We start from the raw sequence: 16,673 nt of genomic DNA, 5'->3' as shown, positions 1-16,673 counted from the left end.
CTTTCTCTTTCTATTTCTCCTGTGTGTGTGTTTGTAGTCATGCCTAAATTTGAGTCTCATTTCTTTTGGGTTCTGTCATCCACTACAGAGATGATGTTTGATGTTAACCAGGGGTCACACTAGAGCCACTTTTAACCAGTTGTATGAAAGGTTATGTTTGGCTTATCCACATCCTGAGAGCTGACATTCTGAGCAACATCCTAACATCTTAGTCAGTAAATATTTTATTGGTTTTATTCAGAGGATTGTGGAGGATTGCAGTGTATGGACAAATTTAAACCACATAGATCATATTATTTTCTCAAGACCCCTTCTAAAAGATTCCAGCTATTACATTATATTATACATTAGCTATACATTTCATTATTTTAACTGAGATATAATGAAATGTATCTTTTCATTTGGAAAAAAATTATATGTGTGGTGCTTTGGCCCACTTTATGATTGATATTAAAATAAGTTGCAGGAAAATGGGAGACATTGAGCTAACATTTTGCCTGCCATGTTTTCTGAGTTTTAAACCAAAATGTGTGTAACAAAACGAACCAGTGAAGGACAATGAATACCTGTGAGCCTTTACTCAGGGCAGAGTGGAGAATGAATGCATTCGAGGAAATCGGGTGAACTATGAAACTGAGCTAACCGGCTGAAGGAAGGTGAATAATTAACACAGAAGAGCTGAACTATGCCTCAAAGAAACCACAACCCAAGGGGGAAAGACTAATATGATCTCAGAGAAATGAAACCAAAATGCACAAAGAACAGAACACAAGAATGCACAAAACAATCTAAACACAAATGAGGAAACGAGAAGCTCTGGATGAACCCACAAAGATGTTTAGAGGTCAGGGTGCAGGAGGCTTGATGACCTACAATATAGAAGGTTTATAGACTGACAGTCCAGAAGGTCATAAAGCTGTGAAAACTGTGACATGAGCAAGTTACATGGCCAACCATCCATTTATAAAGCCATCATGTTCATCATGGTGAACATGCAAAGCAGAGATTACCCTGTATGAATTTTGCCACACTTCTGATCGGTTCTTATTAACTTCTTCCTTAGCTGCTCAATCCTGATCCATCGTTTTCGGGTCCATGATCACATCTCAATAGCGCATGTCAGTTTTTCTGCATAAATTTTCTACTTTTCCATTTTACTCGCTTCAAGAGGTCAAATCATTTGCATGACAAATTCACTGCAAGCCTGTTAATTAGTTAATATATATATTTTTAATTTATTGTGTCCTATTATCTTCCAATATCCCTATTTCTGACCATCAGAGGTAACAAGGATTGTAAAAAAAAAAAGATTAGCAATCCGGCCAGAATTAAATTAAAGGAGTCTTAATGAGCTCAAGGGAGCAGGGACATTGGTCACTCCAACCATTTGTATCAAACTTAACGTTGGATTCAAATTCAAATAATTGTAAAAAGATTCTATTAACTGTCCTTATTTTTTGGTAAATAAAACAAAAGTTATTTGGAAAAGATAGTAGGCTTTTTACAAAATGGAAAATCTTACAATTTAACGTTCAGAATAACTTATATTATTTAAAACTTGCTTCTTTTATTTTTGCTTTGCTCAGTTTTCCATGTTTTCCTTTGGTGTCCCTCCATATCAGGCGAGGACAAAACACAAAACACAACACAACCCCTCCTTTGACCTATCACATCCTGCAGAGCTCTGCTTGTGCTGTATTTAGAACCGGAATCATGAAAGCCAAAGTGAAAGTGAATTCCTGTTTCTCTGAAACCGTTACACTAAACAGCAAGAAAGCAAAAGTACAATTCAAAGAATAAATCAAGTTTTCTTCTCCTGGTTTATTATGAGCTGCTTGAATATTAAAATTCACATTTTTACCCCAAAGGCAGCATCTATTTTTCTTAATTAACTGAGGGCAAAAACACGAAGGTAAACAGTTTGACATTGATGAAATAAATGGCAAAATCACATTTTTATTTTTTTATGTTAAATTGAGTGGTCAAAAAATTCCCAGATGGCATCAAGACATATTATGATCCTCATATTTTCTTATGCTTAAGAATATATTTAACAAAATTGTATTTAATTAAAAGGATTTATTGATCCAATCATTTCAGCTTGCACAGAGACAATTAAAATGACCACATTCTTAACAGTTTGCCCCCTAGTGGACAGACTCTTATCTGCCTTTATATTTAGTTGAGTGAAATATGCAACATTCAGGATCTTGGAGGAAGATCAGTTCGTTGTCCTTCAAGTTTATGTTCTTGATGGGTTTTGTATCTGAGGATAATTCCTTCTCCCAATAAGTCCGCTGGGTTAAGGAGTGGAGTCACAAGGTTAAGGTGACCCAGTGACCTTAACCCAATGAAAAAGGGTTAAAGTCACTAGGTGAGGAAGTGAAAAAGAGGAAACATGAGCAGTTGTCTTATTTTAGTGACTAAAAACACAGTGCTAAACTGTGCGATGCATTTTAAATGGTGAGCAAACTCTTTGCTCTTCTGGAGAAGCTTGCTTTCAATCTGTCTTCTTTTTGTCAAGCATTGTTTTAGTATTATTTTGCTGGATTACTTCATCCAGTTTTCTTTCCACTGATCTCACAAGTTCCTCATGAAACTCTTTGATTTTGTTCTCAAATTGGCTTCAGGTTAGATTGCCTGCCCCTGGGCAAGGCAATTTAACCCCAAGTTGCCTATTGATGTACATGGAAGTGTGAATGAGGGAATGTTGCTCTACTGTAAAGTGCTTTTAGAAAAACATTAAATAGATCCAGGCCATTTATTTTAATGCATTGATTGGCTGGGAAAAACAACAAGGAGAGAAAATAAAACTTCTAAAGACCCATGCATAAAGAATGGACAAAATATGATTGGATTTTTGCAGCTAGTTTTTTTTTGTTTGTTTATTAAAATAAAAAGTTAAAAACATTTTAAATTAAATTGGAGCTTTTTCTGTGCAGCCCAAGGACTCCTGGTTGGTGGAATCATGTAAAGTGTAAAATGCACAACTTTCTGCAGAGAAGAATTAACGTTACAGGACAGAACATTCTGCTTCATGAACCTGAAGCACACAGAAACTATCTTATCCCTGATAATGTTAAGCCATGTCAAAATAGTTTTGTTTGTATTTCATTTTCAGTTTAGTCCAACTGTGTTCATGTTAATCTCATTATCTATAATTACTGCTGTGGAGGATGTTCAATATGACACGCTTGAAGATCTGCTAAGAAACACATAGATACGTGTTTAAAAAAATAGACAGTAATACATTTGAAATGAAACAAAGTCTTTGATAAACATGCCTGAACGATATTAAACATGTATCAGTAAAAGTAGCTCACTCTTTTACATGGAACATGGATTTTACAATAAACAACCTGAGAACTCCTGGAATAGAAAATGTTGGTGAAAATTGATTCTTCCTAACCATATCCAAAACATTTAACTTATTTGATTTCACACCTTTATTTCCTTTATTTATTTTGAAGAGGTGAAAAAGAGGAAACAGGAACAGTTGTCTGATTTTAGTGAATTTAATACAAGCTACAATCAAACCTTTACTGGAGTGTAAAAGTTGTGTTCTCTGTCCTGTTAAATCTTATAACATGTATTATTAATGATGTGATATGTCAAAGAAGTCTATTGCATTTATTTCAAGACTGGTTACATTTTGTTTGACATTATCATTTTCTGCTACAAAAACGGACGTTTATTTAGAGAAAAACAAATGTATAGGGAATAAGGCATAGAATGACTAAAGAAATAAAAAAAAATTAAAAGATGGAGAAATAATACTCAGTTTAACAAATTAGTTTAACTCACCAAGGTTTGAATATAAATGAAAAAATTAGGGAAAAAAATCTAAATTGTTGCTCATTTACAAAAACATCTTGTTCATGAAATTCACATGTGGAAAATTTTATGTTTATCTGCTGGATCATTAAGATTGTCACCCGTCTTCAAAAATATATGGATTAAGATTTTAATTTTGCAATACATAAATAAAATTTTAAAACATGAGAAAATATGCCATAATAAACTGATTCCCTCTGGATACAAAATGTTTACATGCTTACATACTGTAACCCAAATCAAGAGTCATATTTAATATTTTAATGCTTATTTCCTAAATAACGCCTTTTGATGACTGAAAAATAATGAGAATAACAGAAAAAACAGTAAGACCGAACACTAATGTAAAGTAAAATATAAAGCAAAATGGCTTTGTTTGGAGCCATTTCATTTATCCATGTTTAGGATGTACAAACCAAAGTTAATAAATGATCATTCATTCATTTTGCAGAACATTTGGCATCACAATTATTACTCAAACCCACAACTTTGATTAGTTTTTATTAACAGCTGCAGTTTCCTCACAAACTACACATTTCATTCAGACTTTCAATGGCGTTATCCTTACTGAAGTTTTTCCAATCCTGAGGAATTTCTCCATTACCCTGGAATTTCAAACCATAGTACTCTTCCAGTTCATTTTGAAAGCGGCAGACAAGCCATTTCCAGAAGGGCAACATAGAGTTATCAGCTGTAATGCTCCATGAAGCATATCTTTCTCCTGCAGTTGGATACTGTTTATATGGAACTAGCCAATCTGACTCATTTGGGTAAAAGCTTCTATCACTTGCAACTAATGTGGTGCAAAAATCAATGACCATTTCAACTGTTCCTCTGTATTTCCGACCATTAACCCCACTACTTCGATGAAAAGGAATGCTGTGCTGGTTTTTGTTATTCTCTTTATCATAGTGGTCCTTCAAAGTGTTTGTGCAAACAGCGGAACAGAATGGACACCTTTCCCAGCAGCAGTTACACAGCTGATCAATCAGGATGTGTCCAGGCTTCTGCCTGCAGTTATTCACCTTTTCCAGAGAGAGTTTGTTCATCTCCTCTGTGTTGCATTTCAGGCCTTTCTCTATCTCTTCTTTAAGAAATTAAAAATTGTTTATGTCACATGTCAGTGATAACTTTCTAAATCGCATCTTTGGGTCACTAAAATAATTGCAATAAGAAGGAAAAACAATAAGACTGAAAATGAATTAGATAAAACATATACTTGAAGTCATGTAATCTATAACTAAAAGAATATCTCAAGAAGTATGTATGAACCAAAGGTAATTATATGCTTATTTGTTCTGCAGAGCCTTGAGCATCAGTGTTTCTCTTTACTGCTAAGAATCAAACCCACAACTTTAGGAACGAGGTTAGATTTTATGAACAGCTTCAGTTTCCTCACAAACTACACATTTCATTCAGACTTTCAATGGCGTCCTCCTTTCTGAAGGATGTCCAATCCTGAGGAATTTCTCCACTACCCTGGAATTTCTTGACATAGTACTCTTCCAGTTCCTTTTGAAAGCGGCAGACAAACCATTTCCAGTAAGGCAACATAGAGTTATCAGCTGTAATGCTCCAGGAAGCATATGGTTCTCCAGCAGTTGGATACTGTTTATAAGGAACTGTTTGCTCTGAGTCGTGTTTTGGGTAAAAGCTTCTGTCACTTGCAACTGATGTGGTGCAGAAATTAATGACCAGATCAACTTTTCCTCTTTTATGCCAACCTTTGACTCCAGAGGGTCGATGAAAAGGAACGCTGTGCTTCTCAGGACTGTGGTCCTTCAAAGTGTTGATGCAAACAGCAGCACAGAATGGACACCTTTCCCAGCAGCAGTTACACAGCTGATCAATCAGGATCTGTTCAGGTTTCTGCCTGCAGTTATTCACCTTTTCCAGGGAGAGTTTGTTCATCTCTGTTGTGATTATTTCCAGGCCTTTCTCTATCTCTTCTTTAAGAAATTCAAAATTGTTTATGTCACTGAAGTTTTGACAACTAACGGTATCAAGTGTCAACCTTGGCTTTAGTTTACTGGAAAACTCCTCCACCCACATTTCTATGTTTCTTTTCTCCTTTATGACTTCCTCTGTTGCCTCATACAAAGCCTGACTGATGGGTCTGGTGATGTCTTCTACATTTTTCTTCAGGATAGTCTGGGCTTTAACTTTCTGTGTTGTGAACATGTATTCATTTACTTCTTCTTTGATGAAAGCCTCAACTTGAGCTCTTGGATTTCTGATGTAGCTGATGAATCTGGTAAAGTCTTCTTTCTCTGCCAGAGATGCCAACACGTGTTTCTCTAAGTTCAGTCTGTTCCCATTGAATGCTGGGAAACTGCACATCATCTCTCCAGCAATATCAACTCCAGTCTTGTTACAGACGGCTTCAACAGCAGAGACTTTGAGTTTTTCACACATAATTTCTCCAAACACCACAGCAGATGAACTTCCTTTGCAGAAGCTTCTGAAAATGTTGTAATATTCATTTTTCTTGCTGTCCAAATAAGTGAACACATCATTGTTCTCCCTGTAGATCTTGTGGGAGTTTAACAGCCAATCTTCTGCCCTATCAAACACATACAGTGAAAGGTCAACTGTAAACTCCTTCTTGAATACATATCTTCTCTGAGATTCAAATTTTTGAATTTCATCCTTTATGTTTTGAGCCACTTTCTTCAAGTAAGTTGATGAAAAACCTCTTGTTGCAACAGGTTTGGTCTTAATATTTGAAAGACATTTTTGTTCAACCTCATTAATAAATGATCTGATTCGTTCTTGTTCTTCATGTGGGATATCATTTCTTTTCCAAAATTGTAAGAAGTGCTTTTTTATGGTTATGTAATGAGAATAATAACCAGTTTCTGACAGATTTTTATATTTCTTACTCTTTTTTGACTCATCAATGAGTTTCCATTCAACACCAAGTTCTTGAAGGACAACCAGCTGATCTTCCTCCAAGTTTATGTTCTCAATGGGTTTTGTATCAGAGGTTAATTCCTTAACCCAGTGACTCCAAACAGTGCTGAACTGTGCTTTTAGTTCCTCTTCATCATCTACAAAGGATTTCAGTTGGTGAGCCAGCTCTTTGCTCTTCTGTAGTAGATTGTTTTCAAACTCTGTCTTCTTGTTGTCAAGCATTTTTCTAGCCTTATTTTGCTGGATTACTTCATCTAGTTTTACCTTCACACTTTTAATAAGTTCCTCATGAAACTCTTTGATTTTGTTCTCAAATCGGCCCCGCCACTGAACCAACATCTCTTTGTCTTTGTCATCTTCAAAGTAAGTTGATATACTTTTTATTACTTCTTCATATGTTTTAGCCATTTCTTTATTAAGGTAACTCAGCTCAACTTTGTCCAGTTGGCCTTTTTCAATTCCAGGATAAAGTTGGTTTTCAATATTCAGTGTTTCACTCCTCAGGGTCCAAGTCCAGTTCCCATATTGAACCTCCAGTTTTCTGTAAACTGCAATTTCTTGGGTGTTTTTGAAACTAAAAACAAAGTGTTCATTCATCAAGGCGTTCCACAGGTCCTGAATTTTGGTGCTGAAATGTGACAGAGTGATCCCAGTGGACTGTGAGGCTTTAGACAAGATGATGGACTTCAGTTCTTGGACACTTTCACTATAACCTGGATTTGGAGGAGCCATTGGTGGACTTCCCTCCCACAGCTGAGCAAAATATTTCACATCTTTTTGCACATCAAATGCGATGACATCATTGAAACACTCAACGTCACACACTTCCTCTTTGGCAGCAAGTTGAGTCATCTCGTCCAGTTTTTCCTGCAGGCGTCTTTTTCCATCCATGTTTTTCTCCACTGCACCAATATCTGTGACGTTCTGATGGACAAACACACAACTTGGAGAAAGCTTGACTTTCTTCATCCTCATGAAAGCCTGCACAACAATCTGTAGGACATCTTGCATGTCAGATGGATTCTCACCAAAGATGTTGATCAGTGTCAAGTTTCCCAGACCAACAACAAATGTTGCAAGTTCATTGTCATGATGAAGGGTAGCATTACCTGCTAACTCAAGAGCTCGCAGTCCTTCAGTGTCAACAACTAGAATGTAGTCAAACTTGTAGTTATCCTTGATTTCCTCTGACAGTTTGACCAGTTGCATGTAGGCACCCTTGGTGCATCTCCCAGCACTGACTGCAAACTGCAGGCCAAACATGGCATTCAGCATCGTTGACTTTCCGCTACTTTGTACGCCCAGAACTGACAGCACAAAGACTCTCTGGTCACCAAGTTTCTTGATGACTTCCTGTAAAAGACTGCAGATCCATATTAAAGGCACATGGCCTGCATCCCCATCCATCAGCTCCATTGGGTGTCCTGATATCATCAGATCTGCAGCCAGCTCAGGGTATTTAGTCCAATCAGGCTGTTGGCCCAGTGATGGTTTATTCAGAGATTTATGGGCTTCATAGATCTGTCCCATCTCTCTGAAGATGTGTTCCAGACCAAAGGTTGCTGATTGAAGCTTTTTTGACAACTGTTCAAGCTCAGTTTGTTTGTGTTTTAATAGATCAGATTTGTCATGTTTCTTCTTCAGGACCAAGACCTCTGACCAGGTTTCATCATATTTTTGGAGAATTGATGAAAGATCACTTGTGGAGAGAGCATCTATGAGGATCTGAGTCCATGTCAGGAAATATTCTCTTTCTATTGGAGGCAAACTCTGGAGGCTCTGAGTGAACAACCTCATCAGTTCACTATTGGACGCATCACACTGTTTCTCTCGTAGTTCCATCAGCTGTTGAGTCTTCTGGGTTTTTTCTTTCTCAATGTCTCCCTTTAGATGATGCAACTCTTTATTTATTTTGCACCAGTTGGACCAAAGTTGACCTTGGCAGGGAAGAAATTTATCATTGATTTTGGCAACGTCCATCCTTTCAATCAATTTAGCTAGGTCCATTGCAGCAGATTTTCCTTTCTGGCAGATTTCCTGATCTTCATCCACTTTGACCCCAGAGACATCAGCCATAGTTTCCAGCCGGAAGGATGTGTGGGGTCCAGACACAAGGCTTTTTATAATCTTTTTTAGTTCTTCAGTAACATCCGACTGGCTTCTTTCTTTCAGCCCTAGTTTGTATTTTTGAGGTTTTACCTGAACTGCACTACAGTCATTGTCACCATTGAGGATAATTAGAGGTTTTGAAGACTTGTAAAGCATAGAAATGACTGCAGTACTTTCCTGGCTTTTTTCCAGAGTTGGCACAAGAACAACAATGACTGATGACATTTCAGTCAGGATTTCACGCTGTTTTACATTTGCTAGAGAATCCCCATGAAGATTACAGAAGGCAATGCAGTCAGTAAAGAAATCATTGTCTTTCCCAGCAGGACAGTACCAGGCAATCTCTGCCACCCCGTCCATCAAATGACGAGATTTGGTGCTGCCTGGACAGTTTCTGTGGAAAAATGTGTCATGGCGGTCGTTGATCAAGGCATTCATCAGCTGAGATTTGGACAAAGACATGGAGCCCAATCGGAAAAATGAAACCATGGGAGTCTCAGCTTTGTAGATCGGCATGCTCTTCATGGTGACAGTGGTAGTGTTTTCTTTGATTGTGCTTATTTTCCACGTTTTTGTTATTTGTCTGAATGTCCACAAAGGACACTCAATATTTGTTGAGAGAGGATCAGGAACAAGCAGTGGTAAGGCATACTGACACTGTGACAACTTTGTGGTCATTTTCTGTTTAAGGAAGCTGTCTGAGCAGTGAAATACTGCCATTTGAACATCCATTGGGTGGACTTGATTCTCTTTTGACTGATCTATGTCTACATTAGTAGTAAAAAGAGCATCTAAGTCATCGTCATCTGTAACAGCACTGTCAGACACTTGAACAACCTCTGACTGGCTTATGTCTTTAAAGCTTTCTTCTTGTACAGGGATGTATCTGGCTCTATAGTCCAACATCAATAACTTCTGGAGAAAAGCATCTGCTAGATCTTTCTTTGAGATACTTTTAGGCTGTTTCACAGGTTGACGTATTTGAAGAAATTCTGCTGGGGACCATTTTGTTTGAGATTTTTCCTGAAGTCCAAGTCTTTCAAATTGTTTTTCTCTCTCTTTTGGAAGTACTTTTCTTTCTTTCTCTGAAAAATTGCAAAATGGCTGCAAAGAATATATGGATTTAAAATGTATTTCAGGTTTAAAACAGGAAACATACAAAAGTGAAATTGTTCACTCTAAAAATCATTAAAAATAAATATTTCTGACCTTTTCTCTGTTGCAATCCATATTAAGGGCACCTGCATAACACCAGTTGTTTATCAGATTAGAATGTTACTGATGAGGAATAAACTGATGACATAATAAGTAAATACATATCAAGTGATGACATACCAGAGTTGGTGGATGGGTGTTGTTGTAAAACGTTACTTTCCTGGCTTAGCTCACAAGTAATCATGTTGAGTTCAATACTTTCTGTTCTGTTTGTTTCTTTCCTCTCTGGACCTTTACCACCAACATCTTCCTTCTATAAGAGAAATGCATAAATATTACTGTAATCATCCTTTGCTGATTGACATGTGAATTTGCTAGTAGCAGGGCCAAGAAATTACTCTATTTTCAGTTTCCCTCTTCTTTTGTCCCGTAGAAAGATATTAGGAAATTACTGATAGCAAAATATTGATTAATATCAGGTTTGATGTCATAATTTTTTATCTTTCTTGCTGCCATCATTAATCTTTGAATCTTTCTTATAGAAAGTAACCTTAAGGAAAGAAATGTAGAGCTTTCAACATAGTTGAATCAAACAGGCATTGCAGTCCCGCTAGTGAATAGCTTGTTATTTTACTTATGGAGAAAGTCAACATTTCTAATTTGCACTTCTAAAGATTAGCATGCTTGAGAAAATACATTTCACAGGGTCCATTTCTCAAACCCAAACTTAAATAAATAAATGTATCAACTAACAAAGACAAAGCATACAAGTGGTAATTATTTAGTCATTTCAATCTACCTTTAATTCATGTCCACACTGCTTTCTTTGTTCTGTAAAAGTATTCAGGAAAACAAAAGCAGATGAGATAATCATAAAAATAAAAACTAATTGTATACCATTATTGATATGAGTAATTCTGATTTTAACAAAGTTATGAGATAATTGGTCTGGCTGGGTTTTAGGATCAGATATGCTATGCTGCACAACTACAACCTAATTTTGATGCTTTCTGTAAACAGCTTGATAAAACTGAATTTTGTCATCAACAAAGCATGTAAAAGGTTCAGCTGAAAAAGATAATGCAGACCGTAGAAAATAGTTCCATATGTTTCCTTGTTATGGTCAAGTAAAATGTTTGGCACAGTGTCCCCTCAATTTGTTCCACGATTTAAGACAGGTGTAAGTCTAAATGTACATACATTTGTTTATTAAAAAAAACAAAAACCTAAAGAAAGAAAACCTGATGAACTAGAAGAGAAAGTTATGAGGGAAACCATAATCGAACCTAAATAGAAACAAGTCTGATCTAACAACAATAAGAACTTAGGAACACAGAGCAAGAAAAACTAGAAGATCTAAGCAAAGAAATAACCTAATTAGAATTACTAAAGGAAGATAAATGTGGACTCGGACATGGAAGAATAACTGAACTGTTGGTGATGAAATTAAGATATAAACATTAGAAACAGGTAAGAAATAAATAGAAGGACAAAATAGAAATAAACTACAGTCACTAAAGAAGGCTCAACATGGACTCAGACAAACAAGGACAGAACCTAAGGAAACTAAAGAATAAACCTAGCTAGAAACACCTTAAAGGACTGAAAAGGAAAGCAATTAAGACGATTCTAATTACACTAAATACCTCAAATAATATCAAAAGGACAATGAAGGGTTAAACTAAAATGAACTAAAATATAAAGCTAAATAAAATGAAAAGCAAAACCAACACAAAAACCCAGAGTCCTGACAAGTGGCCAAAATAATAATTGTACAAAAACCTCCCCTCATCACACTGGGCGTTGGCCAAACAATAGATCTCCACCAATTACCCAGTGTGTTCCTAATCACTTAAATTAATGGGCTTATCTAAAAGTTACCAAAGTAATTGCAACAATTCTAAATATAAAAATGAATTACATATTTTAGTTCTAAACTAACTTAAGTATATACTAACTGCCCAAAGAAAACTAAATTGATAGAAATTGAGATTTACAACAATTCAACATAAATGGCCACAACACTGAGAATCCCTGTTTGTAGTCCAGTTCTGCATAATCTGAGCATACATTTGGCTCATTCAGTTGATAAAGTAGTTTTTTTCCTCCATTGCTGAAGCACAGTAAGGGACTGTCAATGTCTAACCATTAAAAAGCACTTTTACTTAATGGGCCTGGTCTGTGCGTCCCATTAAAGCTGCAGTATGTGTTTATAAAAACATGTATTTTTTACCCAGGTCCTGACAATATGGCATGAGTCGGGTAATTTGTGAAAAAAAGTCAAGCTCCTCTGCCTTCTTCCAGTGCTAACTAAAACTAATCAATGAGAACCTTGAGGCGGGTCTTAGCGCTGTCAATCACTCTCATGTACGCTTGCTTATCCCCATTTTCCCTCCCCCTTTACTTCCAAAGCTTCTTCCTAACTAAAATAATAGCTCAGGGTGGAGGAACTCAATATTTTCACAGATTCTGTCTCTTATTACACTGTTGCAACATGTGATAGGTTTAATAAATGTGTTAAAAAAACATATTTTTATTAAGAAAATTAGGCCCAAATCAGGGGAAGGATCCAGAAACATTCCTGCTGCTTTGAAGCTCTGTGACTTCCATCATTGGAGCCGGCAGTACTATTCCTAGAGCTGACTGGGCATCTAAACTGGCCAGTCAGAATATTGACCTTATTGCTGGGAGGGTTACCGTGGAGACGATTATGGGTCTTACTTCCGGTGTGTACCGTACGTACCAGCATTTCATTATAATCTATATGATAGATGTTACATCACTCTTTTTGGTTATTGTACAATATTAAGTAAATAAAAAATTTGTAGATGGACACTCCATCTGCTATCAGAGAGCTGCTCGATACTGAAGATGCAACTGTGAGTTTAATCAGGACTTGTGCCAGGAGCACTAGTGTTATGTTTTGGAGTGGAATAACAGTGACTCTGCAGTGCAGCTAGCAGCTCATTACTATGAAGAATGAAAAGTTGTGAAGCTGGTCAAGAGTTCTGAGCTGCAGTTTTGCGGCAAGAGTGTAAAACACCGGAACTACACAATATTAGCTTGGTGTGATGTGAATTTTATTTTTCATTTTCATTTTTTTTAAATAATAAAGTTCATGTGTGGCTATTGGTTTACATCTTTTGACGCATAACATAAATCAAAACGATTACACATAAAAAAAGAAGTGCAAGAATGTAATTCTGTTTATGTTTATGGCAGAATAATCAGTGGATCTGAGTCTTTATCATTATGTTTGGGCCAGTTTATTTGTGCTCATTTCATTATGCGGACAAAAAGCCAACAGAAGAAAACCCAAAGCAACTGAGTCAATGAAGTAGCTAAATATGCGAGTGCGGGTTATTTGCGGCCGCTTCTTCAAGTCACCACCCCTCCTCTCATTAGCTGTAGGTAGCGGGAAAACAATATTGCCTATGTAAGTTGTAATAGCTGGAGTTCCCACATATTTTATAGTCTAAAACCTTTAACAGCCGGTTAGCAAGTTGCTAACATGTAAACAAATGGCGGTTGGGTGTGAGGCAGAAGTCACACCCATAATTCACGCAAAGCCTCATAGGGGCTAAGAATAAGATGGGTCAGGGATGTGACCAAAAACCCAGTGGTCACTCTGTCAGAGCTCCAGAGTTCCTCTGTGATAAGAGGTTCCAGAAGACCTTCCAGAGAAGGGTGACCATCTCTGCAGAAATCCATCAATCAAGCCAGTGTAGTTCAGCAGCCAGATAAAAGCCGCTGCAAAAAAGTACAGGAAGTCATGGTGGTGTTGGTGTTTGTGGTCACTTTCATCTTGTTGACCACACTTGCCGCTATTAAAGAAAACTTTGGATATTCAAGTTTCTCTTCATCGTTAACAGGATGCCCCAGGGGGCAATAAAATTACCCATAAGGTAACACAACAATACTTATTTAACTTGACAGAATGATGTAGGGTTACTGGTTAGGGTGAAAAATAGATGAGGGATGGAGGGCATGCTTAATAACAATAATAATTAAATAATTTAATTTTAAGTGAAGAATTTCGGAGGAAAAAGGCAGGTGAAGATGGAAAAAAAAACTTCATGAATCTTGACTTTAACCATTTTAAATAATGAAAAAAATGATCATGCTCAACATAAAGAAATGTTAACAGCTTGTGGCTGTAAATGTGTGTAAATTGTCCACAGCATCAGGGCTTTAGAGGATTAGAGAGATAAATGACGCAATAATTTACACTGTAAGTAAAAAGACTAGATGTTAAAACTCTTACCTGTCCTCAATGTTACATCAGCATTGGCTTCTTTTCCTCCATTCTGTCTATTTTCAGAGACCATGTCATCTATTTTTTTCAAAAGAGCGTTAATCTCATTTTTATCCATCATGCTTCTTGTACATGTATGGAATCGTTTTTCAGAAAAACTGCTCTTCATTTTCAGGTTATTAAGTTCAATTTCACTAATTTTATTTGAGTCATGAGTCACAACTGTCAAAACGTAAGAATTGTGTTTCAGTCCTAATTTGCTTTCTAACCACTGCATTCCAGAAGTATACTGCAGGACATTTGATATCAGCAATATAAAGACATGGTCCTCTAAAATAACTGGAACCTTGTCAATATCTGGCAACCCGAGCATGTTAATTAAAATGATCTCACGACCAAAGAGGTCATACAGTCTGGAGGAAAAGTCTACTGCATGCATGTCCTTGTCATGGTCCAGTAAGCAGTTTTTTGATCCAATCTCAATGGAATCTTTGTTTCCAATTAATATGAGTGTGAGTATAGGAGTCACTGCAAAACAAGATGAGTATTGTTAAAGGACAGAATATTTTATAGCAGCCTTTATAGAAATACACAACTAAGATGTTCAGTCAGGGTCTCAATAATTTACCTGCATTGTTTGCTGACATATTTTCAGGATCCTTTTGTATGTTTTTGTCTCTCTCTAAGAGTTGAGCATCATGACGCTCCATGACTGTGGAAATACAAAAATGCTATAAACATTAATATATTAAATGGTATTTTATCAAATAAAAATCTACAGCTTTTACATACTGTTCTGTTTCAGATAACATATTTATATGTGATGTACTTGCTAAGTCACATGAAGACTATGTCACATCATGAGAGAACATTTGTGGCATGGAAATCTTTTCTAGGGGTGTTTTTAGTATCTGGGTGTTGATTATTTCAGTCATATCAGATCTAACTGGTATCTTAACGCCTCTTTTATGTTATAACCAGAGATGGGTACAATAAAGGTAGCACTACTTAAATATTTTTATTCAAGTAATGGTAAGAAATATCCATCCAAGATTTTACTCAAGTAAAAGTACAAAGAAATATTTAGTAAAAAAAACAAAAAGATATTTGTGTTATGATCTGTGTTGTTCAGTATAATTTATTTTGGGATTTTCTGTGTTTAGTCCTGTTTCCCCGAGTCTGTGTTGTCCTGTCAACCCTTAATTGTTCCCAGGTGTGTCTAGTTCCCTTGATTACCCTCCTGTATTTAAGTCCACCTGTTGTCTCTGTCTCTTGTCAGATCCTTGTCGCATGTGGTCCTTCTACGTCTCTGTCAGTCAGTTTCCTCAGTTGAACTGTGAAGTCCTGAGGTTGCTCGGTTCAGTCTTCAGTCTCTATGTCAGTTGCTACCGGTATTAGCTGTGTGCTAATTTGCTGCCGTGCTGCCTGTCCTGGACTGTCGAGCTACTATTAAATTCTTCATTTTCATCACATCCTGGGTCTCCTGCGTTCATTCTCACCACCACCAACCACACCCCTTGACAATTTGAGTAATAACTGATCAGAACATCTGATTTAATATTACAGATGTGAACTGCTGGTTTCTTCCATGGGTAATGCAAAATTGGATCAGAACAATTAATATTTAAAATGATGTAATCATACAGATAAAAAGTATCAAGTTATGTGCAAAGTTTGGTATCTTAAAGACAAAAAGTAAAAATTAAAACTATTTATTTGTTACTTTAGGGCCCGGCCTGTCCGCTGGTCCACATAGACATTTAGGCAGGCTGCACCCAACTCTGGTAATCTGACTGACATCTCTCTGTGTTTATATATAGACAGATGTACAGACAACACCTACAGCTTTGAGATCTGGACCAAATCCTTACTGCTCCAGTTCGCTTAACAGTCACATGGGTTTACGCACATTTGTAGGGTTGGGATCATGAATCGGTCTGACACCTGGAAAAAGGCTTTGGCTTTAATGCAGTCGGTGTCTGGACTAAATCTGCCTAAAAATGAAATAAGAATTTTGTATTTGTGCCACATCTGGTAGAAATGCAATATTTATATAACTGTGGTGATGTTTTCTTTCCAACAAACAGTCCAAATTAACCATTTTAATTTAATATGGTTCTGGTTAACAGGACTGTTGGATTGTTAAATTGTGTTTACCTATGCTAGCACATCCACCAAATGCTGAGCTCCTCTTCCTGCCTGGCGCAAATATTTAAATAGAGGAACCAGATACTGGTCTTCCTGCATTTGGATAATTTTGAAACTTTGAGTGCTTTTGTAACGTTTGTCAAATTATGCTTCATTTTATTTATTTTTTTTATTTTCTTTGCAGATAATTCTTGATTTTATCTGTTTTCATTTTCAGTCACAGGACGGCAAATTTCAAGTCTTGTCTCATTACATCACT

At 36.6% G+C, this 16,673-nt stretch overlaps 1 protein-coding gene and 1 long non-coding RNA gene across 2 annotated transcripts in view; one reads left to right on the top strand and one right to left on the bottom strand.

Moving 5' to 3' along the window:
• The window catches only part of LOC145552468 (uncharacterized), a 28,045-nt gene extending 12,320 nt beyond the window's left edge, over positions 1–15,725 (top strand). Inside the window, exon 3 of the long non-coding RNA XR_014088530.1 lies at positions 15,546–15,725. This is a non-coding gene — a long non-coding RNA (uncharacterized LOC145552468). The remainder of the gene's footprint in view (positions 1–15,545) is intronic.
• On the bottom strand, positions 2,883–10,320 carry LOC145552467 (interferon-induced very large GTPase 1-like). Its single transcript, XM_081609724.1, has 3 exons — positions 10,192–10,320; positions 10,066–10,097; positions 2,883–9,960 (listed from the first exon to the last, which is right to left on the bottom strand). The coding sequence occupies exons 1-3, from the start codon at positions 10,253–10,255 to the stop codon at positions 5,230–5,232; spliced, it is 4,827 nt and encodes a 1,608-aa protein (XP_081465850.1). The 5' UTR covers positions 10,256–10,320; the 3' UTR covers positions 2,883–5,229.
• Positions 15,726–16,673: the final 948 nt, after the last annotated feature.

Source organism: Poecilia reticulata, chromosome 8 (assembly GCF_904066995.2).
Source record: "Poecilia reticulata chromosome 8, P_reticulata-male-v2, whole genome shotgun sequence".
Lineage (NCBI taxonomy): Eukaryota > Metazoa > Chordata > Actinopteri > Cyprinodontiformes > Poeciliidae > Poecilia > Poecilia reticulata.
The sequence above is the reverse complement of the archived record's forward strand: the minus strand, read 5'-3'. Positions and strand labels throughout refer to the sequence as shown.

Coding starts and splice junctions, on each gene's coding strand:
- LOC145552467 (XM_081609724.1), bottom strand. CDS start 10,255: ATGATTACTTGTGAGCTAAGCCAGGAAAGTAACGTTTTACAACAACAC. Junction 10,098..10,191: donor ACACCCATCCACCAACTCTG/GTATGTCATCAC, acceptor GGTGTTATGCAG/GTGCCCTTAATATGGATTGC. Junction 9,961..10,065: donor TGGATTGCAACAGAGAAAAG/GTCAGAAATATT, acceptor TATTCTTTGCAG/CCATTTTGCAATTTTTCAGA.